Source organism: Eurytemora carolleeae, unplaced genomic scaffold (genome assembly GCF_000591075.1).
Source record: "Eurytemora carolleeae unplaced genomic scaffold, Eaff_2.0 scaffold1024, whole genome shotgun sequence".
In the NCBI taxonomy this organism is placed as follows: domain Eukaryota; kingdom Metazoa; phylum Arthropoda; class Copepoda; order Calanoida; family Temoridae; genus Eurytemora; species Eurytemora carolleeae.
This window is the reverse complement of record NW_019396916.1, coordinates 81,682-108,410: the sequence shown is the minus strand read 5'-3', so window position 1 is coordinate 108,410 and position 26,729 is coordinate 81,682. Positions and strand designations below refer to the sequence as shown.

Here is a 26,729-nt window from a genome sequence, read left to right as displayed (position 1 = left end):
GATAATAAGAATTAGATTGTTGTTCCTGAGTATTTAAAGATATGTTTGCTGTATTGCTTTACCGGGTCAAAAATGCAAGTGCTAGAGAGGAGAATACAAGGGGATGGGGGGGGGGTAGAGAGTATGGAAGGGGGGGGGATGAAAGAAAGGTAAGAGAAGGGGGAGAGAGAAAAATAAAAGGGGGATCCGAACGTAGAGAGAATGCTGGTGGGGAAGAGAGAGAGCATGAGGAGGGGGGGAGATACCATCATAGACAAGGATACTATAGCAACCAAACCATAAACAGAGAGAATCATAGATTACTCTGATAGATCATATAGATAGATATGATCAGAGATTACTCTGATAGGACATAATTCTACAAAAGATTTTATTTGAATGGTTTCTAGTGCTGTGTATTTTAATTAAGTTCATAAAAATAATCAATTTCTTATTTAATACAGATAACTGACATTGTTAAATTCAGACACGCCGAATTTAAAAATGAATTTCATATTGATCGAAGAAAATAATTTGATAAAGATATCCTTGTTTGTTTAACACAGAGATTGTTTTAATTTTATGACAAAAAAATTTTCACATTTAATCTTACAATGCATCTTATATTCCAAAAAATGTACTTTATTTGAACTTTTATAATTTTATTCTTAATGTTTTAATTAAAAATAAGATTTAATTCGATATTTACAAACATTTTGTTTATTTTCCAGAAATTGTCAAATTTTACCAATATTTAGATTTGAATTTTCTAACCGATTGTTTAGCTTGATTCTCAAATCTGATATAATTCAACTTGTACCTTATACTATTAAGTAGTGCAATTAACAAAATAAAGATAATGAATATATATATATATATATATATATATATATTTATTTATATATATATATTGAAGATAAGGCAATGAGAATATTTCTTAGGCAGTTCTTCATCAACAGCTAATCTTATATAATCAAAGTTATCCAAATCTACAAGATTTGTTGTGAAAATATTATTTTTTGTTTTTTTGCTCTAAGATCACTAATGCCAATATAATGGATGATGGAGTATTAACTGATCTGAAAAAGAGCAGATCTTTTGTTATTCATCGAGATAAAACAGATCAGGAATTCTTATCAAAAGTACTTTTTATACAATTTTGCTGAGTTATTCCTTAACTTTTATTTTTATTCCTTTTTATTCCTTAATTTGTTTTTATTCTGCAGATTATGGATTTTTTACGATGCTACCATTTCCAACATTTAATAAATATGAAAAATTAGAAACAAAAAACTATTTCAAAAGTTTTTTATCCTCATAAACTTTTATAAAGATATAGAAAACGTTTTTTAACATTTTCATTTGTCACTTCCCAAAAAAATGTTAAAGAAATCTTAGGGTGGAGATGCATGCGCCTTTAATGACGACCTGAAACTCTTTAACTTTGACGCTTCCAAGTTGTAATTTGGCTTTCTGTTTTTTATTATTTCGAAATGGCAAATGAAAGATATTCCATAAGTCTTTTCTGAAGTCTTTTTTGTTGTAAATAAGCCTGTATCTCATCTAACACTAACCAACATACACAAAACAAAATATTAAAAAGAACATGATAAAAATGTGAAGGAAGAGGTTTCTGTTTTTCAAAGATTTGTTCGGACCTGCCAGACAGGAGTTATTGGAAGCTTAGAGAAATTTTTTATTTGGTAGGGTTTGACATGACGTTTAAAGAGACTTATTAGACCCCAGGCGGATATAACGGTGTGCTCCTTATCCCAGCAAGCTGTAACTTTCGATCACAATTTGACCCATTAAACATTTTCTTTCTTTTCTCTTTTGTACTTATTTGTCCGCATGTGCGTGTTTTAAATAAAAAAACTTCGAAAGTTTATAGATTTTGGAATTTTATAGCCCATCACACATCACATATAGGAATACATAGTAAGAGTGCATGAATTGACGTCTTAAAATTTAATTAAGAATTTATGACAGTTGTAATGCTTCCTAATTGGTCTCTACAAAAAGAAATCTGCTAAGGGTTCAAAGGGTTGAATACGATTTGTGAAAATAGACCCAAATTTCATTGTAGAGTCATAAGTTTTTTGATTATTTTTTAGAAACTGCTATTTATTTTTTATTTAAGTTAATTAATATGATAAACTCGTTTTTCCGCAGCATTTGATCTTAAATATGTTGAGAATACGACATTATAAAAACTCTTGCTTTGTATTCATATATCTGGGATTCACTGTATACCAAAACACAATTTAATTCAAATAGAAAACCCCGAACGCCTTTCGCCCTGTAGGTTAGATCAGGGTGGGACATAGATTTAAGTTATAGATTCATAGAGTTACATGTTGGATTTACAACGGTAGCCTTTAAACCTTTGTATGAGTAACAATATATCGTCTTTTAACAATATTCACTTACTGTTTTAAATTGTTGTTTCTCATTAAAAGTAAATTTGCACGCAGATAAAGAGAGCAGAATTGTCAGGATTAATTGTCAGAGAAAAAAATAGAGGAGCACTCGAAATTACGTCTACAGTTCCTTTAAAAATATTAAAAAACAAAGACGACCAGTTGAAAGACGACATTGAGCTTGACTGATACTAAATTCCTCAGAATATACATACTGTATACAATAATACAGTATATATATTCTGAGCTAAATTCTATGATTCGAGATTATTTTTGTTTAATGAATCCCGAAAAACAAACATAAGTCAAGGTTGAAGAGTCACAACTTCTTATTACTAAATAATAATTTTATGTCCTCGTAACTTTAATTTAATTTTATTTGTAATGATTATAATTTTGATCTAAAGCACACATGCTGGCATGCTACAGTTAAACCCTAAATAAGCCATAAATAAAAAGAATTCATCAAATGTCGTATTCTCCACTTTCTGATAAAGGAATGTTGCAGATAATTAGGTTTTTAATTAAATGATTATATAGAGCTATTTAAAACTGTTTCCGCATAATCATGACATGCTTATTTATTTTCGCATATACTGAGTTTTACGAAAAAAAGTATAAAACCCATTGAAAAATTGTTAAGATGACTTTTGATAAATTCTTTCGATGCATGGTTCATTTAGGGTTTAACTGTTTATATATATGCGAAGAAAAATAAACCTTTAAACAATGAACACTCAGTTTTATATGTTTCGATAATTTTACTGTTTTGAAGAAAAAACAATAATTGTTTTTGCATTCCGTATTCCAAATTTAACATGCGCCAATTCTCCCTTCCACATTTTGCATTTCGCATTTCATTTTCCGCATTACTCATGCCACATTCCACATTCTGCATTACACATACACAAAGATTAAGCTTGCTATGAAATGTAGCACCAATTTTTAAGACAGGGTCGACATAGCTTTAAGTGTCGCAAACCATTCGGCTTTGGTTTTACCGCTCTAACTCACTTTTTCTTTTTTTGTAGCCCTAAACATGTAATTTATAAGTTTTAAAGCACTAGATTTTAGTTTTTGTCTTTAAAAAGTAATTGGCAAAATTCTCAACTTAATCTGTTTTATTATAAGGTATGGGGAACTTGTTGCAACCCATCCGTGGAAAGCAATTCTTGTTTGTTTTCTGGCGACACTGCTCGGGGGACTAGGCCTTCTTAGGTAACAAACATTGAGTCAAAAATATGTAAAAAGATAATTAGAAAAAAAATTTAAGTTTTAATAGAATTTATTAGCAAACATAATATTTTCTTGGCTGAAGTTTTAACAAAAAATGTTTTAATTTTTTTTTAACGATAATAACTACTTTGCACTTAAATGCATATTTTCATGCAAGCAAAAACATTAATATTTAATTTTTCAATAACGTTTTAAATTGTTTAATTTTTTTTTTTTGGAATACAAATTTTACCGTCCGCAGAAATCACAAATTATTGAAAATTAAATGAAACCCATAAATTTTTTTACTTTTTTTGGGTAAAAAAAACTTAATTTTGTAAAACCTTCTCGTATATATATTTACCTGCTAAACGACTGTCTGCTAGAACAGTTGTGAACTGTACATAGTACAATGCACTGGCCTGTGTACACTGCACAACTAACTGTACACTGTACATTGTATACTTCACTGTTTACTGTACACTGTACATTGTATACTGCACGCACTGTTAAATGTTCACTGTACATTGTATACTGCATGCACTATTAACTGTACACTGTACTGGTAAAAAAGTGGAAAACATATTTTACAAACAATATAAATGTTATGCAACCTCTCAATGGAAATAGCGTGAAAACCTGAAACCCTAATTTTATACAATTCTAAAATATTTTTAATCTTCTACTGCATATTAATTATGTTATAATCTCGTAAATTCTACGATATATTCCTTGTAAAAATTAAATGTAATAACATGTAATATAATGTAATAATGTTTTAACATAACATATCGGAAATATAAATATTTAGACCTTAAGAAATAAAAAAGTAATCCCGATGCACTTTGCAAACAAAACCTAGTTTTAAAATATCTTCTCTACAACAATTTTAGCCAAACTTTAATTCTTCTTTTGATTTTTTGGAAGACAAAAAAACTTTTTGACTTATCAAACAATTCTTAATAGTTAAGCACAGTTTAATTGGTTAAGGTTCCATGAGGAAGGAGATGCTGCATCTATTGTTATTCCAACAAATTCAGAATTTAGGAGAAATATTGATTTTCTAGATAATAACTTCCCTAGGTAGGTGTTCAATATATTACAATATATTTATGTATTTAAATATTTCATGATTTGAACTATCTGACGTAAGCACTATAAAACATTGGAATAAACTATTAGACTCAATAAATAGTCGTTTAGGCACAGAAATTGTAAAGTATGAAAACAGACCTATTTTACTTAACACATAATTTAATAAGATACTACGTAAGATACTTGTAACACAGTTAAAAAACAAAAGTTTCTTGCTCTCACTGTACTCTTATTCTTACTTTTATTATTTAATTAAAATGTCTATTAAAATGCACATAGAAGATAGAAAACTGGAAGGTCTGGCCTAAATACATTGCATTTTATAGAGAAATTCGAGTTCACAGTGTAGTTTATGTAGCAGACAATGTTCTCACACCCTCAGGTATTTTTCAATCTTGTTTTTACTTCACGCGTTTTTTTCTTCTTTTCCATTTAATCAAAAACAACTGTTGTTTATGTCTTATCAAAACTATAATTTAGTCATACAGTATATTTACAAGCAACGAAAGGATCTTCAAAACCTAGAGACTGACAAAAAGACATTTCAGGTAAAAAATATTTTTTCACAAATTTATGCTTGCATAACAAACTGCCTTATATTAATATTAGTTCCTTATACATTCTCTAAGTTGGTCATAACTTAATGTTTGATATCATGCAATAATCCCATAGATAAAGATAGATTGTGCATAAGACGACATTTTTCATCTTGAAAGATATAAATGTACAGAGATGTTTTAAAGATATTCCTATTATATAGATTAACTAGGTCGGTTGTGAACACTGGCTGTTCTTATTTCATTGAGTACTGGTTGTGTACATGAGTTCTGTAGAGAGAAATTTAAGTTAGTTTAGTCCTTCTCATGTTATCGTCAATATGATATATTGCTCATAATTGGATATTCTCAAAATAAAATTCACTTCTGAGTGGTTTAATAATTATGAAATCCATTAAAACACCAAACCACCCCGCTTATCATTGAAGTACACTTTGACCCCTAGAAGTATGAGTTCGCGGACTGTACAATTCTTGATGATTTTGCGTACATAAGCTATCTATGTTTATTTATTTATCTATGAATAATCCCTATAACTTGAGTTCCACAGAGGACTCTTTTGAATTTTACTCAAAATCTGCTTCATCTCTTGATTTTGGATATCCGCAATTTTGTTTCCTCTAATTGGTTGAATGCAAAATTACCTGACTTCTGATTGGTTGAATGCAAAATTACCTGACTTCTGATTGGCTGCTCGTATTCCACAAACAACACTCCTCAGGGGATCAAAAATTCCTAGCGTAAAATAAGAAAGAAGCAATAAAATGTGAAAACAAATTTATATTTTAGGATATGTGCATCAGAGTTCCTATTCTAAAGTTTCCAGAAAACGGATTGGGTGGTTCAGACTCAGGAAAGAAAAGTACGGTAAGAAAACTAAAAACAACAATGAGATGAAACTAAAATTATTATTTATCCAAAACGAGAAAAGTATGCACTGTTAAAATTTCCCAATGTCCTTTAGCAGAGAGCTTTTGAAAATAATAAAACCCTGCTTTGAGAAATATCTAGAAATACATTATGCAGTGTGTATCCGAACCTCCCAGAGGAAGGGTGTCAGCAGAGCTTTCTAAGCCTGTTAAGAGAAAGGGCGCTATGTGCGTTGTACTTGTATAGAAGTCTAGATAGCAAGGACAATTCTCTTCTCTTCTCTCTCCACAACTGAGTAGAAAGCGTGACTCATCCCGAACAAGATAAAGTAATAAAGATGAATACAGAAGCAATCCAGAAACTCAAAACATTAGGGATGAAGTACATGCTGATACAGGTTTTAAGGGGGAACAGAGCCTTCAATAGACTTTAAATCAAATACCATAAACTGGTTTTTCACCCTCCTCACAATGGAAACTGGATTACTCATGGCAGACCTCTGACAATGATAGGCAAAAGACACACTCCCCGTGTTTTAAAGCGATGGGACAGCATGCTTAGCGGGTTATTTTTTCTTTAAAAATCTGTCCACGTGGGAATACACGTTAAAAGTGAGGACTATGGTATTTCTGATACCTGTTACCCTTACACCCCCATCCTCATCCGCCTACCTCCTAAATTCCAACCTTATCCTACTTCACGAGCAGATATTGTGGAACTCAGAAACTGCTTTGCTGTGGAATCTTAATCAAAACTTTCTGAGAGAGATCATCATTGGTTTCATTGGGTGTTCCTTTCCTAGGGGGTACACCTAAATCACCTTGAACCTAGCCGAATGCAGTTAAGGCTAGGAGGTCTTTTAATTTCTTTCTAAATTACTGCAAGACACTGATACATGTAATGCAGCTGACAAAGGGAAGTTCTCATTACAACAATGTCAGCAATAAACCTGCATAGATGGCCGATATCAACAACAACTGAAATAAATACAGAAACTCAAGAGCTGATATTAAAATACTACAAATTGCCTGATCAGCATCTCAAAACTGCATATTAACCCTCCTGGGGGGCGGGGGTATGCAGCTAATTGAACGAGCATTACAGGACAGCCAGGAAACAAGAAGATTGGAAACATGATTATCTGCATTCTGCATTAAATACATGTATCAAATAATTTGTTTCATAAAAAAAATTAAAAAATAAATAAATTGATAAAGTTAAAAGAAATACATTATGTTTACCAATCTGAACTTTTTTCACATAGTATACAAAAAAATGTATTTTAATTTCAGGTGAATAATTTTGAGAATGATGATTGGGGTGATGAGTTTAAGGAGTTTGATGAAATATTTGAACAATCTGAGGGAGGTGATCCATTCAGTAAGTAAAACTATTGATTGTTATCAACCCATATTTTTCCTATTATTTTCTTACTTACGCCAAAAAAATCTGCATTTAAATACTGGAAAAATAAAATCTGGAATTTTTTTATATTTTTAATTTTTCTAAATTATATTTTGGCAGATGGAGGATTAGGAAACCTATTCTCAGAGAAAGAAGTTGATGTTGATCTTCTTATGAGCTGGAGTAATACATTTTATCCAGGTATCATCATTATCATCATTATCATCATTTTCATCATTATCATCATTATCATCATTATCATCATTATCATCATTATCATCATTATTATCAATTTATCATCATTATCATCATCATCATCATTATCATCATTATCATCATTATCATCATTATCATCATCATCATCATTATCATTATTATCATCATCATCATCATTATCATCATTATCATTATTATCATCAATATCATCATTTTCATCATTATCATCATTATTATCAATTTATCATCATTATCATCGTTATCATAATTTCATCAATTTCATCATTATTATCATCATTATCATTACGATAATCATTTCATCAATTTAATCATTATTATCATTATCATCATTATCATCATTATCATCATCTTCATTATTATGATCATTATCATCATCATTATCATTTCCAGAACCGTACTGCTCTGCTGTGAAAGCGACTGAAACAGCTTGTTTTGAGTTGAATATAGTTGAGCTATGGGGAGATCAAGGCCACTACAGGAAACATAAACTTTAAACATTAATTTTATAATTAATAATTTACCTTAACTTTTAAAACCTTTATTTGCGAATTAAATGCTTGCTTTTAATTATATATAATATATATAATATTTAACATTTTTTTATCCTAAAATAAATTTGTTCTTTTTATTTAGAAGGAGTGGTTAGAGTATATAAATTCCTAAATTTTGTTGCTAGAACATAAAAGTTGTTATTTTCTCATTTTATGGTTTACTAATGGGGAATCTAATGTAGGGGAGGGAGTCCAACTATCTAATGTTTGGACCAGAGGTTCATCCAGGGGGGGGGGTTGTTTAGGAATTAACATTAAATATGAAAATAATTACAAAAAAGTTTCCCTGTAAATTACTGTTTTTGCAATGTACAGACTAAAGATAAGCCTATGGCAAAAAAATTATGTTTTATGCACGTTTGGGATTGTTACGACTGTTATTCTTACTGAAAACCTCAAGTATATTTTCCAATTTCGTTTAGTTGTTTAAGTTTGGAACTGGACAAAATTCAAAATTCTAATTTTTCTTTTGTTTCAAAATATGAAAAAAATGTTGAAAAAAGTCTTGCCTTTAATGTTACACTATATGGTGTTATTTTAAAGCCCAATTCTAGAATCTCCAAGCCCTTAGTTTAAAGTTTTGTTCTAGTGAGTCAACTGACCTAAAAATAGCTTTCCTCACACAGGCAAGAAAAAATACAAATAAAATATTAAAAATAAATTCAAGATTTAAATACTCAAGGTTAAAAACTTTTAACTGATATTTATTATAGACAACAAATTTGGTTTGAATGAATTTTACTTTTAATTATTTGTAATGCCCTTTTATTTTGTTAACCAAATTTGAAGCCATTATCACTTTCTTTTACGATATTTTAATATTTGGTTTGGTTTAGGCCGATATCCTGGACAAAATAAACAATAAGAATATCAGCCAAATATTTCTCAAAGAAAAAAACTTTAAAGAACTGCTTGGAGATGTTAAATACAATAAAGAAGGTAAATAAAAAAATACTTCTTCATTTAAAAAGTGCCGTCACCAATGATACTTTTTAACCCTATTACTAATAATCCATAATGAATAATGTTCTTATCCTGAAAATGATCATCATATTCAGCAATAACATTGAAACGCAAAGTGAAACATCTTATTTGGAGTAATGAGTATTGCAAAGTGAGATTGCTACAAGTTTTAAAGACAATTTTGGATAAAAGGGATAAATTCAATTTAGCAAATTATGAAATGTAGAACAGGGCAGAAAGTATCAAAATTATGTTATAATAAAGTCAAATCAAATGTGGTTGTATTGCTCATCTTGTTTTAGTCTAGACCAAATTAAATTTTTTTAAAAATTTATAATTACTTATCTTATTAAAAAACAATATCAAAAGAAGAAAAAAAAACAGTATATACTACAATGTTTACTTAGTTACATAAATTGAACATTGTACTACAGACTTCAGTGCAAGTAATTTTTGTTATTTATATCTATGTTTTCTTTGTTTTTAACATTTTTTTAAATTGTTTAAATTTAGGAGAAATTATCGGAGCAGGATCAGTGGAACTCAAATTTTACACAACTGTTAATATCAGGTTCAACGTTTTGAATGAAGCCAATGATTAAATTTTTTATTATTTATTAATATTTTGTATTGGAAATAGTTCTTTGAAGGGGCTGTAAGGTGACCCTTTTTGCAAAGGTTGCAAAGCAAGATTTTAACCTTAGAATAATTATAAAGGCTAGAGAACTATGTTTGTTTATCTCTCTAACAATGTTCAAATATCTGTAAAATAGAAGTGTAGGCTAGTGCAAAGGAGGACTCAATGAAATTATATTTATCCCGAAAATACCTAATGCTCAATTTGTTCAAGGCCATTTTTAACTTCAATGTAAATATTTTTTATTGTCTGCAACTTATTGAACTTAATTTTAATATTGTTTTTGTTAAAATATAAAACAGCTGATAAACCACGAGGGTTTCTGTAGATTAGTAAGGATAAGTTGGACATCTTTGATCAGTCAAAGGATTAAAGATCTAATGTGAATCAGTCACATCACTCTATAACAGATTAAGAAATCCAGAGGTTAAATCAAGAATTTAAGCCACAGCCTAAATTAGAGCTGCGGCTTAACTATGGTTGGTATCACTGAAAAATGTATTGAATGTTTCAAGATGTAAGCTGGCGCTCGATCAATTGAAACCGTTTTTTGGCGGATTTGAGACGCAGCTCCAATTCATTAAATTCAGACTCTGGATATTACGCCTAAAGTTACTTGAAAGAGTTTGTAATTTTACTAAAATAGAGGTGATCAAGGGTACTTTTGACATAAGATTAGAAAATTTGTGCAACCGACAATATAATTAACATCCTGAAAGTTTTGTTAATTTTAACTTTAATATTTGTGCAGCTCAGTAAAACTCTATGGGACAGCATCAAGAGGAGAAAAGATAGATCAAGCCTCATATGATTTTGAAGGAAAACCAAATATATGAAATAGATTTTTTCATTTTTGCAGACATATGATTGATTCCTCGAAAAGGATGAGAGAATTATTTTTAGGTGAATTATTCAACTCTTTGTCGTTAAACACTTTCAATTCTAATATTTTCCAGTTTCCATTTTTATATTCACTATTGTTAACAGCTTACTGTTTGCTTGCAATTTTTAGTTTCTAATGGTGGTTAATTGTTAACTTATTGAATTTACAATTGTTGAAAAAGCTATCAATTTCAATAAATCTCTAAAAAATCTTTGATTCTATAAGATATTTGGTTTGGGTATTCAGGAGCACTGATTAAGCTGTTTACCACGCGGGAAGGAATGCCACGTCACATGACCAGTTATGTAAACGTTCAGAGACAGTTCTTTGAAAGTTTTGTAGGACAGACATTCAAGGAATAGGATTAAGAAAACTTTTACCATGAATTCAACAATTATTTTGAAATGAAATCAGACACAAGAAATTTCATTGTTTAAAACTATTCAGTTTTAAAAGAATGTTAAAGGAATACAAAAGCGAAATTGTTTAATTGAATTGAATATTCAATTTTACAAAGGAATAATGTTTAAATAATGTATTCTAAGTTTATGCAAGAGTGGTATTCTATACTACAGTCGGGGTGCAGGGGAATGCGGGCTACACCGCTCTGAAAAACAGAACATTACCCCCCCCCCCCTTATCAACGGAATTGGAGGCACAGCCAGGGAGGTGGGAGATACTTATATTAATTTCTTAGAGGGCAATATGAAGAATTTACGTGGTTTTGACTTAAAATTGCCAATATTTTTGGATAGGAGAGATTAATATATTTGGCACTCTTTGTGCCCAATGTTGCAACTTTCATCTTTCTGTCCTGTCTACTGGGTAAGCCTTTACTCAAAGTTTAAAAAAAAATTAAGTCTTTGCCACAAACTCGAATTTCATTAGCCCTATATTTTTGAAACCTGATTTTATAAACCTTTGATATTTTAAAGATTATTTAATCTCGTAGAATTCACGGTTTGAATTATCTAAGGTTCACAACATTGGGCTGCAAGGATATAGTGATTAGAAAATCAGTGTTTGTGACAAAATATAGCCAACTCATTTGTTGGCTTTATTTTATGAAAAATGTCCACAGAAAGCATACAATTCTACGATATTTGAAAAATCGAATTGTTATAATTTTGGTGAAAAAAGTCTTAATCCATTGCATGAAAAGGATGCTGATAAACTTGTTCTTGGCTATGTTCTTGTCTTCATCTATGTTAATCTTATGCTTAGTAAATTCAACTGTGTGGAACAGGTAAAATATTAGTTTAGAGGTCAAATAGGATTGAACAGGTAAAATATTAGTTTAGAGGTCAAATAGGGTTGAACAGGTAAAATATTAGTTTAGAGGTCAAATAGGGTTGAACAGGTAAAATATTAGTTTAGAGGTCAAATAGGGTTGGGCAACGTTCGATTAAGAATTAAGTTTTTGAAAATTCTAGTAACAGATGCTGTTAATTTTAAAATTGTTGAAAGAACAAGAACTATAGTTCAGAAAAAAACGTTAATAATTAATAATTTTTTGAAATATTTTCTGTTACCGGCTTTTTATAAGATTGAGATTTCTAGCAAAAAAAAAGCAGAGAATATACGAAAAGTTAATTTTAACTAAATTACTGTTTCAGAGAATAGGTTTATCTGTGGTTGGAATCTTGAGTGTTGCAATGGGTATGATACTCGCCTATGGGGTTTGCTCTCTCTTTGGACTATTTTATTCAGCAGCTCATACTGTTATTCCATTCCTCCTCTTGGGCATAGGAATTGATAACATCTTTGTGATAACACAGGTATTACATTAAAATTTTCTTCTTATGCAGATATTGAAATATAAAACTTTTTGTTATAAAAAATGAACTGAAATTTATTATTTTTTTTCCTTTAACATAAGACAAAATATGACAAATAATACATCATTGGAAAGCTCTTATGCTCTACTCTGAGAATCTTCAAAAAAATGCAAAACACAAATTTTGTTTGCAAAACCCAGTTACAAAGTTAAAATGTTTGCAAAAAATAGATGTCTGGAAAATGATAAAACTATACATTTTAAAAAGCCCAAAACCATGCCATTTCGAATAGGAAAAAATTGTTGCAAAATTTTAAACAACTTGATGTAATTAAGAAAATGTGCAAATTCCTTTTGACAGGTTGAATTCAAATAAATTGCAAATTACAAATTGACAGATCTGTAGTAATCATGTTAAACACAAGGCAAAAGAACCAATTTTATTATTTTATGATGTTTATATTTTTAGGCGTTTAACACCCTGGAAGCAAGCTCAGTACCTCTTAGTCTTGTGAAAAGAATAGGACAAACCATGGGTCATGCTGGGGTAGCTGTCTCAGGTAAATTTAGGATTTAAACAATCAAAATTATCCCATTGGTGGCACTCTAAAGCTTACCCATTTAGAGCTGGGAACTAAAATTTCCAGTTAAAAATGTTTAAATGTTTTAGTAACAACGTTCACAGATGTAATTGCATTCTTTGTTGGGTCCAACACAGTTCTCCCTGGTTTAGCTAGTTTCTGTGTATATTCAGCTGTATCCATCTTTGCTATTTATGCACTACAGGTTAGTTTAGCTAGTTTCTGTGTATATTCAGCTGTATCCATCTTTGCTATTTATGCACTACAGGCTAGTTTAGCTAGTTTCTGTGTATATTCAGCTGTATCCATCTTTGCTATTTATGCACTACAGGTTAGTTTAGCTAGTTTCTGTGTATATTCAGCTGTATCCATCTTTGCTATTTATGCACTACAGGTTAGTTTAGCTAGTTTCTGTGTATATTCAGCTGTATCCATCTTTGCTATTTATGCACTACAGGTTAGTTTACCTACTTCTAGGTATATTTAAGTATTTTTTTTTTCACAGCAATTAGTTTTAATTTTTCTTTTAACATGGATTGATTTGTTTATGTTTGTTCATATCATTGATTTCTTTTTTTTTGTTCACAGCATTGATTAAAATTTTTTAATCACAGCATTGATTTTAGTTTTTGATCATTGCATTTACTTACATTTTTTTTATCATACTACCATTCATTTTTTAATAATAACTTTGACTAGAATTCTTTTTTATCACGATTTTTTTAGGTCACTCATTTTGTTGCTTGGATGAGCCTTGATGAGAAGAGAATGCGCGCACATCGAGATGGATGCTTATGCTGTGTTACACACAAGAACTTTCAGTCCTTCGAGTTCAGCAGGAAGAGTATATTGAACAAAGCGTTTAGGATGCTTGGACTACTCATTACAAACACTGTGTTCAAGATATTTATCATTTTGTTAACAATAACATTTATTGTTTTCGGAATTTGGGGTGCCTTGTCGCTTACACAGGAAATTCTTTATTTTCAAACTTTAAGCTTTTCTCATTATTTTTCTTAATTTTTAAACCCTTCAAAATAAAAAATTCGTCTATAACTAAAAAAATTCGTCTATAACTATCAATCATATTTAAAATATAAATTAAAAGGGTGCACATATCAGTTTGAATCTCTTTTTTATTTTATTTTTAAAATTGTATGATACCTAGGTAACGAAAGTGAGAATTTCTTTGGAATATTTTTCTGGCAATTCCTGAGAAATTCCTTAAAACTTCAGGGAAATATTTTTACGGAAACTCCAATTTTACGGATTTTTTAGGGAACTGAATAAGATAAGTCTTAAGAAATTCTTAGGATTTGGTGAATAATTTTACGGATTTTTCGGGCAACTAAATAAGAGACATAGTCTCAAGTCTTCGGAATATTTCTTGAATTTTCCGAAGAAATTTTAAGGAATTGGTCACCAATTTTACGGATTTTTTGGGGAACTGAAAAAGAGACATAGTTTCAAGGAATTCCAGAGTAATATCTTGTGATTTTCACAGAAAATCTCAAGAATATTTATCCGGAAAGTTTTGAGAAATTCTCAGGACTTGGTCAAAAATGTTACGGATTTTTTGGGGAACTGAATAAGAGACAAAGGCCCGAGAGGTTTCCGAGAATTTCTCAGGAATTTTTCCACAAGAAATTCTTGAGAATTTCTTAGGATTATTACTCCGGAAATTCCTGAGAAATTCTAAGGACTTCATCACCAATGTTATCTAAAATATCTAAAATATGAGAATATAAAGAATCAACCTGAATCCAGGAATATCTAAAATATCTAAAATATCTAAATATGAGAATATAAAGAATTAAACTGAATCCAGGAATATCTAAAATATCTAAAATATCTAAATATGAGAATATAAAGAATCAACCTGAATCCAGGAATATCAACCTGAATGGCTGCTTCCTCCAGAATCAGAAATTGCTCAATGGTTTGGAATAAAGGTAAACTTTCATATTATTTAACATACAGGGTCTGTAGACGCAAATTCAAATAACCCTCATGGCCTCTATTTAAATAGCTGTTTAAATTTGAGGCCATTATTCTTTACCTGTGTTTTAACAAGGAAGATAAACTCGGTTTTCTATTCTATTCTATTCTATTTAATATTCTAAAAAAGAGTTAGGATTTTAACTTCGTGCAGTTTCCTTTTTTATCTCTTCAACATAAATCTGCAAGTCACTTTAACAGATCACTCTCAACTAAGCTTTTGGTGCAATTGTATGAGAGTGAGGCAAACCCTCTATTTATCCTTGATCAGATAGAGGTTTAAAGGGTACTTTTGTGAATTGAGCATGTCATTCTGAAAAGGTAGGAATTAGGATCACTGAAAACAAAAACAATTCATACATGTATATCTCATACATGTATGAATACATATATATTTATACAATATTACAATATACAAATATACAAAACAATTCATACATATATATGTATACAAGTATATCTCTTTCATCTTTTTTTTTTAAAAAAATGATTATTATTCTTGCTGAAGAAGAACAACCCCTTTGGCACCATAGCAAAAAAATATTTATTTTAGTCCTAAATTTGCTGATTGGCAATTAAGGTTTTCAGCGAACGAAATGTTTCGCGAAAAATGCGAACATTTTCGGTTGCTTTCACAAACTTTTTTGCGAAATTTCACATTTTTTCGCGAAAATAAATGAAGCGAAATTTTGTGAAAAAACGTTGTGCCCGTTTTCTACTAAAACTTCTTGCCTTTAAATGTTGCTTTAAAGGATGCCATTTCTGTATCATACTTTAATAAAATAAATTGTTCACGATTTGTCTATTTAAATAAGTAGACTTTCCTTATTTAGGCTATTTATTATCCGAGTCATGGCGAGCCTGGGTTTGTAATGATTCCTAAAATTGATATGTCAACAGAATTCTTTAAAGTGGAACAACTTGTACAAACATTGAGGTAGGAAAAATTAAATCAAATACACTTTTTTTCCGAAAGAGTTTAGTTTTATGGTCTTTTTAGAATGTCATTGTTTTATAGATAGATTTTGATATATTTATTTAAAGTTTGAACACGAAAATAATTAACCAAAAAAGAGGCTGATGAATTTATATTTTACCTAATTTTAGAGGAAATCTTATTGGTATTTAACAAAATTTAATATAGATAAAAGAACTGCTAACTTGGTGTAAAATAAATTTTTGCAACCTAATGTTGATACCATTGATATCTCTAACTTTCAATTCTTCTAAATCAAATTATCAAAGATTACACCAATTGTTTGCAAATTTTAAACAAATAATGTGTTTGTAGAAATTTTTATCAAATATTTGAACATGCCCTTTAGTAAGTTTTTTTTACTGGTTTACTGTCTGGCTGCCTAGGGGTGGGGAGATCAAATTGTCCCCCCCTCAATTTTCTTATTGTGATATAAATCTATAATATTTGAAACGTTTTTTTGGAAAGCCTTTGGGCTATTTTAGATTTTATTTACACAGACTGGACATCTCACCGCCCTGTACCCTATGCATAAAAAAATGTAAAACAATCCTTTAAACTATTTATTAAAAGTCAAAAACTTTCACGGTGATAGTGTTTAGGGTTAATTGAATCGTGAACTTTTCTATTTTTATATTATTTTGACTATATGATATATATATATATATATATATATAACTCTCTGAATCTAAAGAAAGTTGATAAAAGGAAATAAAGTATAAGTTATGCCGGCACATCAAACATTCAGAAAAGATATTTCCAATTTTGTATTTTGTTTCAACTTTGTTCAATGTCAGCACAATATATGTTTCTCATTCTGATAGGAATTCGAAACTGTAAAATTCATTTTAGAGAATATAACGTGAATTCTGTAGGTTTCGCAGATATTTTTACAAAAGCTGTAGATGAAAATGGATAATGATTTAATAACTTCGCGAAAATTGATGCGTTTTCGACCATTTTCAAACATATCTTTTATGTACCAATATTTTTCTTTTTTCTGTAATTTCGTGAAATATACATTACTAGATACTATTTCTAGATACTATTTTTCGATTCTATTTCCCAAAAATGGAAATTTTAGGTACTTACACAGGAAACCTTTTTTTAACGATTATAGACTAGATTTTAAATCAAATGTTTCCTAACTGAAATTATATCACTGAGTAATTCTTTTTAATTCTATAACAGACATTAGTTAATAAATAAATAAAAAGAAAGGAAGAAGTTATATAATGATAAATATATTGCTAATGCTTTTATTTTTTATTATTAATTTCTGTTTAATTAAGGAGTCGAGACAAGAACATAGAATGGGTTAATACATGGACTGCTGATTTTAGGAAACATAGAAAAATAATTTCACAGATTTGTCGACAACTATATACAGTGAGAACCAGAAGACTCTATGTATACTAGTTGTTGTTACAATCAGCAAATAATTTTAATATAATTCTTAAAAGTCACTGCTAGGTCTCATCTGCATTGGAATATTTTAAATCATAACTTGAGTCTAAAAGTTGTCTTCCTATTTCATAGTTTTCTGGTTCTCACTGTATGTAATTCAACAATAATAGAGGGCGACTACAAAATAAGTATTCTTTGCTAAAACAAAGCCTAAAATTGGCAAACATTGTGCAAGGTGTCAAAAATTGGGCAAAAATTAGACTAAAATTGATACATTTTTATGATGACTCTTTATATTTATTAATCTATGTTAGAAACTATGTAAATACCTTTACTTTTTCCTCATTGTCCTTCGAGGAACTGATGCAGGATGAAGACTTTTTCAGGAGAATATCATAGTCATATTAATCAATCAAAACCCCTTTAAATGGTCTATTTAGAATGAAAAAAGTTAAATATTTTATTTTACAAAAAAAATCTTGATTTTTTTTTATCTTATGCTATGCATTATTTGGAACATCCAGCTGTATAAGTAAAAATATTTTTAATTATTTGAATTGTTGTTACAACTACAAGAAAATTTGATAATAAGGTTGTTTTAGATATCCATTTGTGCATGATCAGTTTTAAAATACTGAATCAAATTGTTAAAATTCTTCAAATTTCAATTAATCAATATTGTTTTTTGTTTGCGATACGTTTCTATGAATGACAAAGTTAATTTAAAATTAAAATTTGGAATTAACTCTTTTGAGTAGATAACTACAGATTTTATCCATTTCATGGGTTTATAAAGTTAAATACAGTCAAAATAAAATGTTCATTGAGTCCAATCTTGACAAATTTTATACAATTTTATGCGAAACCAACCATATTTGAGCTGTGGGTAAATTTAAGCCGAGGCTCAAATTCTTTGAATTCGGCCTCTGGAATGTTTTACAACATTTTTACTAACTTTTGAATTTAACTTTTTACATCAGAAAATATGAGAAATTGAAACATGTCTCGCCAGGCTCAGAACTACTTTAGTAATTCAAACATGAATCAAATGCTCAACTATGTTAATGGATTTAATGTATTTTTAACAGAATTTATAAATTAAATCTTCAGTCATCAGATGTAAATTGTCATCACAAAAAAACATGTTTAAAGTAAATGTTTGCGAAAAACTAAATTATGAAAAGGATAAATCATAATTAAATAAAATGATTTGTTGGGCAATAGTTTAAATCGACTATACATATTTTATCCCTTTTTCATCATTTAACATTATTTGCAGAAATAGATAGAAAATTTGTATCTTTGAGAACCATATAAATCTAGCATGACTGTTTTCAATTTCTATGACTCTCCCTTAGAGTTACCCATTTAGAATAATCCCCCCCCCATTTCTCTTTCACATCCACAGTTCCTGTTTGCAAATAATCTGAATTATCTGAATAATATTCCCATTAAAAGTTAAATTTCTTGGAAAGCTTATAATCGTGCTAAAATTTGCCTCTTTTGATTTAGAATTTTAATCTTTAAAGTTTGAAGATTATGTTGGGGAGGGTGTAGGGGTGGGGGAGGGGTGTGAGATGGAGAGGGGGAGAGGAGAGTTTTAGTATTTAAAGTTTAAACGTTTTTACATCAAATGTAGTATTAAAAAGAATGTATTATAATTATGTCTCAAAGTTGTAAAACAAAAAAAAAATAAACCAATATCTGCTACAATTCTCACCTTGTGATCTCTATATCTAAACCCTGCAGTCAGCCAATATCTGCTCCAATTCTAACCTTGTGATCTCTATATCTAAACCCTGCAGTCGGCCAATATCTGCTCCAATTCTCACCTTGTGATCTCCATATCTAAACCCTGCAGTCGGCCAATATCTGCTCCAATTCTAACCTTGTGATCTCTATATCTAATTCCTGCAGTCGGCCAATATCTACTCCAATTCTCACCTTGTGGTCTCCATATCTAACCCCTGCAGTCGGCCAATATCTGCTCCAATTCTCACCTTGTGATCTCCATATCTAAACCCTGCAGTCGGCCAATATCTGCTCCAATTCTAACCTTGTGATCTCTATATCTAAACGCCTATTGACAGTATGATCATTTTAACACTCTCATATCAAATTAAAGATATTTAAAATATGAAAGACTAACATTAGTTCTCCTTTGGACAAAACATTTTCTAACAACATTAAAAAAGCTTTATTAGGTTTAAGAATTTTTTTTAAAGTAACAGCTAGAAAGACTTCATATTTCAATCTTCTCTATTGAATTCTTGTCTGAATGTGTATCTGAGTATATGATATTGTAACAGAGATAAATTCACACAGTTCCTGTATAGTCCCAAGGGAGCTGCCTACCAACCTTATTTTGAGTTCGGAGAGGAGCTAGAGTGCGGCAAACCAGCACCAGATCTTCTACTTCAGGTTTATCTTAGAACTAGCTTGGAAATCCTGCGTTAGCCAGGGTACCCATAGCTACTCTTGCCGTTAACCCTTACATGGTCTTAAATTAAAATTTTAGCTATTTTTCCTTTAAAAGTTGACCCAGTCACCGTGGTTCTATAATTCTAAAATTGAGGCATATTGGTCTAGGGGTTAAGGAGTTATGATCAAACATCCAAACATACAAACATCCTAACACAGATTACTACTTTATATATATATATAGATACTGATAATATTACTTAGCAATATTTAGCTTGGAATATGTTTAACTCAAGAGGTTCATAACTTCATACAGTGATAATCAGAATTCAATGGAATAGAAAGACAACAGGAAGAAAAGTGTATTTGATGTTGTTACAAAGCAAAATTTTTTACTTGACACTTATTAAATAAAAAAGTATGCAAAATGAGTCTAATAAATAAAAAAATTATGCAAAATGAGTCTAATAAATAAAAAATTATGCAAAATGAGTCTAATAAATAAAAAAATATGCAAAATGAGTATAATAAATAAAAACTTATGCAAAATGAGTATAATAAATAAAAACTTATGCAAAATGAGAATAATAAATAAAAAATTATGCAAAATGAGTATAATAAATAAAAAATTATGCAAAATGAGTATAATAAATAAAAAATTAGGCAAAATAGGTCTAATAAATAAAAAATTAGGCAAAATAGGTCTAATAAATAGAAAATTAGGCAAAATAGGTCTAGCAAATAGAAAATTAGGCAAAATAGGTCTAGCAAATAGAAATTTAGGCAAAATAGGTCTAGCAAATAGAAAATTAGGCAAAATAGATCTAGCAAATAGAAAATTAGGCAAAATAGGTCTAGCAAATAGAAAATTAGGCAAAATAGGTCTAATAAATAGAAAATTAGGCAAAATAAGTCTAGCAAATAGAAAATTAGGCAAAAAGACCTATTGTTTTCTATTGTAAATAAAGAGATCATTTTAAAAAACCAATTAATTCAAGAACTGCCTTTAGATATTAAGGGGTAAATATTTTCTTGATAAATCATCACCCCTTAAAAATGAACAAGAGTACTATTTAAGCCTTTGTAGAGAAATCCATAATTAATAATATGTAATTAAAGTCATTTCCATGTAGTTCACATTATGTATTATTTGCAAGAAATTATGGATTTCTCTACAAAGGCTAAAATAGTACTCTTGTTATAAATTTCATTCTTTGAATAGATGGTCATTTGAATTTACTGGACCAGCACATTTTGGACCGCTTTAAACCGTTGTGTGTTAAATTAATGTTTTCTTCAACTCATGATCAACTATCCGAAGCTAAATTACTTTTTCTAATTACTTTTTTAGTTTTATTTTAAATTAAATATAATAATATAAACTAGATTTGTTGAGTTTCTGTTGAACACAGAATACCCAAGGGAACAAACCTAAACAAACTAGAAATTACATTACATGTATTTGATGTATTTCAAGTACAACGAGATTTACTTGAAGAACAACTAAAGTTCTTCAAGTACTTTCAATGTGCTTTAAGTACAACAAGTTTGAATTCAGTACTTGTAGATTTACTTCAACATAACTTTTATTACAGCTGGGGTGTACTAATAAAGTATGTTTACAATTAAATGTACTTCAGAACAACTTCAACAACAATACACTTCAGTAACTTACTAAAATGTTTAAATTTACTTAACCCTGAATAGACTGGGGGGGGGGGGGCGTTTGATTTTTTTTTACTAAGCTACAGATCTAAAAACTATATTTTTGAAAAGCCCTTGAAAAATGGATGTAGAAACATGCGTCACATCTTGATATTTGTTATAAAATTTTTTTTTCCAAACTATGAAAGTAATCGGTCCATTTTTTTCAATGAGCTGGCCTTGAAAAATTGGACTATAAACATGCATTTCAACCCTATACATATAATCTAAGGCCTTTTTCTAGGGGGGGGGGGGCGTGAGACGCCCTCCCCGAGGCCATACATAGATTCAGACCCCCCAGCCTTTATAGGGTTAAAGTTACAAATATATTTAATTCCGTTAGTATTTAGCCTTAACAATTGTAATATTTTGCCTACTTTTTGTATTTTATTTTTGAACAACAATTTTTTTGTGTTCTACCGTTTTACTAGACTTAAACAGTAGTATTTTAGAAAAACCATGTATATCCTAAAATATAATCCTAAAATATAATGTTTATATGTTTTATTTATATAAAGTGTTAAAATGTTAAGGCTATACCGTTTGGGCATCTTCGATTTGAAAGATCAAGTGAATGGATTCCAGCGATGCAGGTTAATATTATTCTTTTCAAAGAAAAGTTTTAAAAAAGTTTTGTGATTAACTTAAAGTTTTCCAGGAGGTGGAACAAATTGTTCAAGATGCTGGGTTCAGGCAATAATCATTTATCATATCAGACCCCATAGTTAGAACTGGTTTCGGGGAAGACATGTTGTTTTAGAAAAAAAATCTTGCTTTATTCTTTATACAATTGCTGATTTCAAAGTCTGATTTTAAATCTCAAAGGTTTTTGACATTACAGAGACTGTTATAGGATCTGAGATGTTTCACACATAGCAACATTTAATTTTCTAAAAGTTTGTTTTTATTACATTATTCAAACAAAAGATATTAACCAAACCGATTTTTCAAATCGATATGGCCAACATTTTATGGACATGTAATGAATATTTTTTTTTGTAAAAAAAAACCTTTTTATTTTGATTTCTTTTTATAGAATATTTTTCATTGTAATGATTGCCTAGTAAAATTGTTAATGTAAAATGCAAAAAAAAATTACTTAGAAACTTTAATGACATGGTTTCATCATCTTTTTCAATATTATTTCTGAAACTCATAATTCATTTATTTTTATTTTTCATATCATTTTTTAGTCTTAATCAGAAATTATTACATATTTTTGTAAAACCCCTATAAGAAGAAATATATCTCTGTATTGCTGTGTTTTCTAATGATTGTTGTGCGGTTCAGTAATTACTCATTTCCGATGGCACTAACTTACATAAACTGGAAAACAGATGCTATCGTAGGGATAGAACTGTTTAGGTAAGCTTTCAAATTATTTAAACCTTAGTGGACAACATTTTGAATGACGCTCTAACGCTGATTTAACTGACCTTATCTCTGCTTTACTTTCGAACCAAATTTGACAGAGAAAACAGGATTTTTTCTTTTTTTTTCTTGTCGGTGGATGTATTTTAAAAATATGATTAGAAAAACAATTCATAAAGTTTAAAAATTCTTGAATTATAGACAACATTATATTAATATTGAAGAAACCGACCAAAGTTAGACATGGTTAATCCAGGGGGCTCATTTTATAGAGAGGGGGCCTGATTTTCTTAGCTATATATCTTTGCAACCTAATGTCGCAGAACCTTATATAATTCAAACTATAAATTTTGCTAGATCAGATAATCTAAGCTTAAAAAATCAAAGGTTTACATCATTAGATTGCGTAGATATTTGGATTAGAAAACTTGAGTTTGTGACAAAGACTCAATTCCTTTTAAATATAATTTTTTAATTCCTTTGTATAATTTGCATTATTGGTTAAACAAAGCTTTTAAATTGAAATTTTTGTTTAGGAATATAGGAATATAGGAATATATATATATATATGTTTAGGAATATAGGAATAGCTTTGATCTGTATATTCACAGCTACCTTGTGCACCCTGGGATCCTGGAGGGGTAGTATGTTTGTCATGATGTGCGTCCTTCTTACATGCGTAGATGTTTCAGGTACGTCCTCCTTACATGCGTAGATTTTTCAGGTGCGTCCTCCTTACATGCGTAGATGTTTCAGGTGTGTCCTTCTTACATGCGTAGATGTTTCAGGTGCGTCCTCCTTACATGCGTAGATGTTTCAGGTGCATTCTCCTTACATGCGTAGATATCTAGGTATGGCATATCTTCATGAGGTCCGTTTTCACACAGTCGGGGTTTTTTTAGGTTTAGAAGTACCCTTGAAAGCAACAGAGAATTTTATAGAATTTTAGCAAAATCTGATTTTCTAATTAAACATTAAGATGTTATTATTTTAATCACAAAAATAATTTTGTTTAATTTCTTTGGTCAGAGTAATGTTTTTGCGTAATGAAACAAAGCAAACTTATTATGCATGCAGTTTTGAAATTGACTATTAATATCAGATTCTTGTTAAGCATTTTAAAAGTCAAATAACTTTAAAATTTTAAAATCGGACCATCATTAGTCAGGTATAGTAAAACAATTTATAGCAATACAGTTTTGTGTTTTTTAAAGATGAAGAAAAATTTGATTTTACATCTGAAAATTTATTTACAGTTTATTTGGCAAATTTAAACATATTTTGTCTTCAGATTACATATATATAGAGATGGACATAGTTTTTGTGAACGAACTAGATATTTTGTGAACGAAATACATAATTGTGAACGATGATGTAATTTAGAACATATAACGAACAAGGGACAACAACTTGGATTGTTTAGAAAAATGAAAAAACGAATAAAAACAAAACACGCGAACAACGATCATAATATTACTGAACAAAATTTTTTTTTATAAAATTTTGACGAAAAACTATCGCTTTTTTATGAACGAACAATTTTATTGAACGAACATATTTACAAAGTGATTGTTCATTGAGAAAACAAACAAAATAGAAGAAAAATGAAAAAATATTTTTAGAACGTTAAAAAATAAATTTTTTAAACAGCATAAAAATTTCACCATTAATTGATATCGTCTTCCATTTCCAAAGTTTTATTCGTCCCCTGTGTATTCCTAGACAATACTTATTAATACGTAAAAGCTAATGCCTAGATGTCTATCATTGCAAATTTAAATCAAAACTATTACAGAAAGTTATTTTTAATTGAATCAAGGTTGATTTCGGACAATTCAGTTGTTTAATTAAAACTGTTTCCATACTAAAAAGTTTAAGTAAATACCAAAAAAAGTTATGTTTTTACAATTTTCCATTGATTTATGAGTGATAAAGTTAATTTTTTCTTTTTAAGATTTAAAGTAGCAAGTCCAATTTATTATAATGAGTTCTCTTATCCAGAAGTTTAAATCCTTTACTTTAGTTTAAAGTTAGAAACTCCATGTTAAACTGTAATTTATATAATTTTAGGATTTATGCACTGGTGGGGACTAACCATAGACATCACTTCTATGAATATTCTAATTATCAGTGTTGGGCTCTGCGTAGACTTCTGTGCGCACATTGTTCACGGATTTCTTATTGGTAAAGGAACGCGGCATGAGCGGGTCGTCTTTGTTATGGAGAATATTGCCCCGGCTGTTCTCAATGGAGGGTTCTCTTCCCTACTAGCCCTCTCACTTCTTGTCACATCACGCTCACACATTTTCATATCATTCTTCAAAATATTCTTCATGATTTGCACATTTGGGCTGTTTCATGGACTAGTTACTTTGCCCGTTGTTCTAACATTAATCGGCCCTGAGGACCCTGACGTAAAAAGGGAGAAAAAGGAAAAGAAAGCAGCGCAGAAAGAGAATAAAGAAAACCTTAAAGCAGAATCATTCGATATGGAAAACAAAAGCTGGTTGACAAGAACACGCGTCGACGATAAATACCTCAGGTAAAGAAATTGAGTATTTGTCACAAACTCAAATTTATGCAGCCTGGTGGTGTAAATCTTTGATATTTACAACTCAAATTAATTGATCTAACATAATTCATAGTTTGACAAATCTAAGGTCTACCGCATAGGGAAATATAGATCTAGGGTTAAGACAATCAGTTTTAATTAATGCTGAAGAATATGAAAAATGTGGTTTAGAACAAATACACCATGCCATGGCATATTATAAAACAGTCTCAAGTGCCCAAAGGAGAACATCTAGAGATAAATATCGTCCATTTATTTTCTCAAATACTCTGCTAACAAAGATTAAATAGTAGATACTCCAACTTTCTAAAATTAGCCATTTTAACAATTTATTTACTTTTATTTTCAGATCCATCAAATCAGACACAAACATTGTTTTGAAACAGCACAGAAAGCAGGGGGAGCATGAACTTCGAGCTCACTTTGAAGAAAAGAAGAAAGGTTTTGAGGAGCAGAAAGTTTTGGATCCGTTACTCCAGGATAAAATAGAACTAGATAGTTTACATACAGCTAAAGAATCTGTTCTTTAAGAATTTATGATTCTTGATTCTTAGAATAAATTTTTCTATTGTTAGTTATGTAAAAATGATTTTAAATTTTTTGATAATTTATTAGTTTTCATTTATTGCTTTTGTTATACAGGGTTACCCACAAAGAATGGGACTTCAGAGATGACTGTACGGAATGTATACTGTCGTTGTCGTTATTTTGTTCCATTCTTTGTCAAATCAATAAATAAACCATACAGCGACTATATTTAACCTTGATATAATCATTAATATTTAAGGATTTTCAGGTCGTCTTTACAGTCTCATCCGTTGTGGGTAACCCTGTACACGTGGATTTAATGGTTCTGTCAATATTCCAGAAAGCTATGACTTTCGATCCCAATTTCTCTTATTAAACATAATTTTTTAATCTTCTTTCTTAAATACTTTTTTGCCGGCATAAACGTTTTAAATAAAAAGTATTAATCAAACAAATCCGTAAGTTTAAAGATTGTTAAAATATAAACCAAAAATGATTTCAAATAGAAGAAACCGAATGCCTCTAACTCTGGTTAGCCTGGAGTGTGTATATTTTCGGCATTGTGTCTAAGTTATAAATAAAG

The 26,729-nt window shown here is 29.8% G+C and overlaps 1 protein-coding gene across 2 annotated transcripts; it reads left to right on the top strand.

Moving 5' to 3' along the window:
• Positions 1–941: 941 nt before the first annotated feature.
• Positions 942–26,192, top strand: LOC111710064 (patched domain-containing protein 3). Of its 2 annotated transcripts, none has more exons than XM_023484086.1 (31): positions 942–1,106; positions 1,603–1,682; positions 3,531–3,617; positions 4,605–4,697; positions 5,036–5,091; positions 5,190–5,257; positions 6,056–6,133; positions 7,429–7,516; positions 7,661–7,741; positions 8,168–8,255; positions 8,918–8,954; positions 9,165–9,267; positions 9,805–9,862; positions 10,680–10,747; positions 11,058–11,167; positions 11,974–12,057; positions 12,428–12,589; positions 13,058–13,148; positions 13,259–13,374; positions 13,896–14,141; positions 15,059–15,121; positions 16,001–16,104; positions 17,436–17,486; positions 17,865–17,936; positions 19,860–19,971; positions 22,209–22,268; positions 22,334–22,361; positions 22,959–23,040; positions 23,623–23,738; positions 25,117–25,588; positions 25,968–26,192. In XM_023484086.1, the coding sequence occupies exons 1-31, from the start codon at positions 1,035–1,037 to the stop codon at positions 26,146–26,148; spliced, it is 3,207 nt and encodes a 1,068-aa protein (XP_023339854.1). In that variant the 5' UTR covers positions 942–1,034; the 3' UTR covers positions 26,149–26,192. The 2 variants fall into 2 exon arrangements, with proteins under 2 accessions (XP_023339854.1, XP_023339853.1); XM_023484085.1 differs by having other exon boundaries at positions 22,334–22,368; positions 22,966–23,040.
• The last annotated feature ends 537 nt before the right edge of the window (positions 26,193–26,729 follow it).

Excerpts from the sequence above, each read along its gene's own strand:
- LOC111710064 (XM_023484086.1), top strand. The coding sequence starts at position 1,035 with ATGGATGATGGAGTATTAACTGATCTGAAAAAGAGCAGATCTTTTGTT. Across the intron at positions 8,256-8,917 it reads GGAGATCAAGGCCACTACAG|TGAGTCAACTGACCTAAAAA; the intron begins GAAACATAAACT and ends GTTTTGTTCTAG. Across the intron at positions 15,122-16,000 it reads CTCAATGGTTTGGAATAAAG|GCTATTTATTATCCGAGTCA; the intron begins GTAAACTTTCAT and ends TTCCTTATTTAG.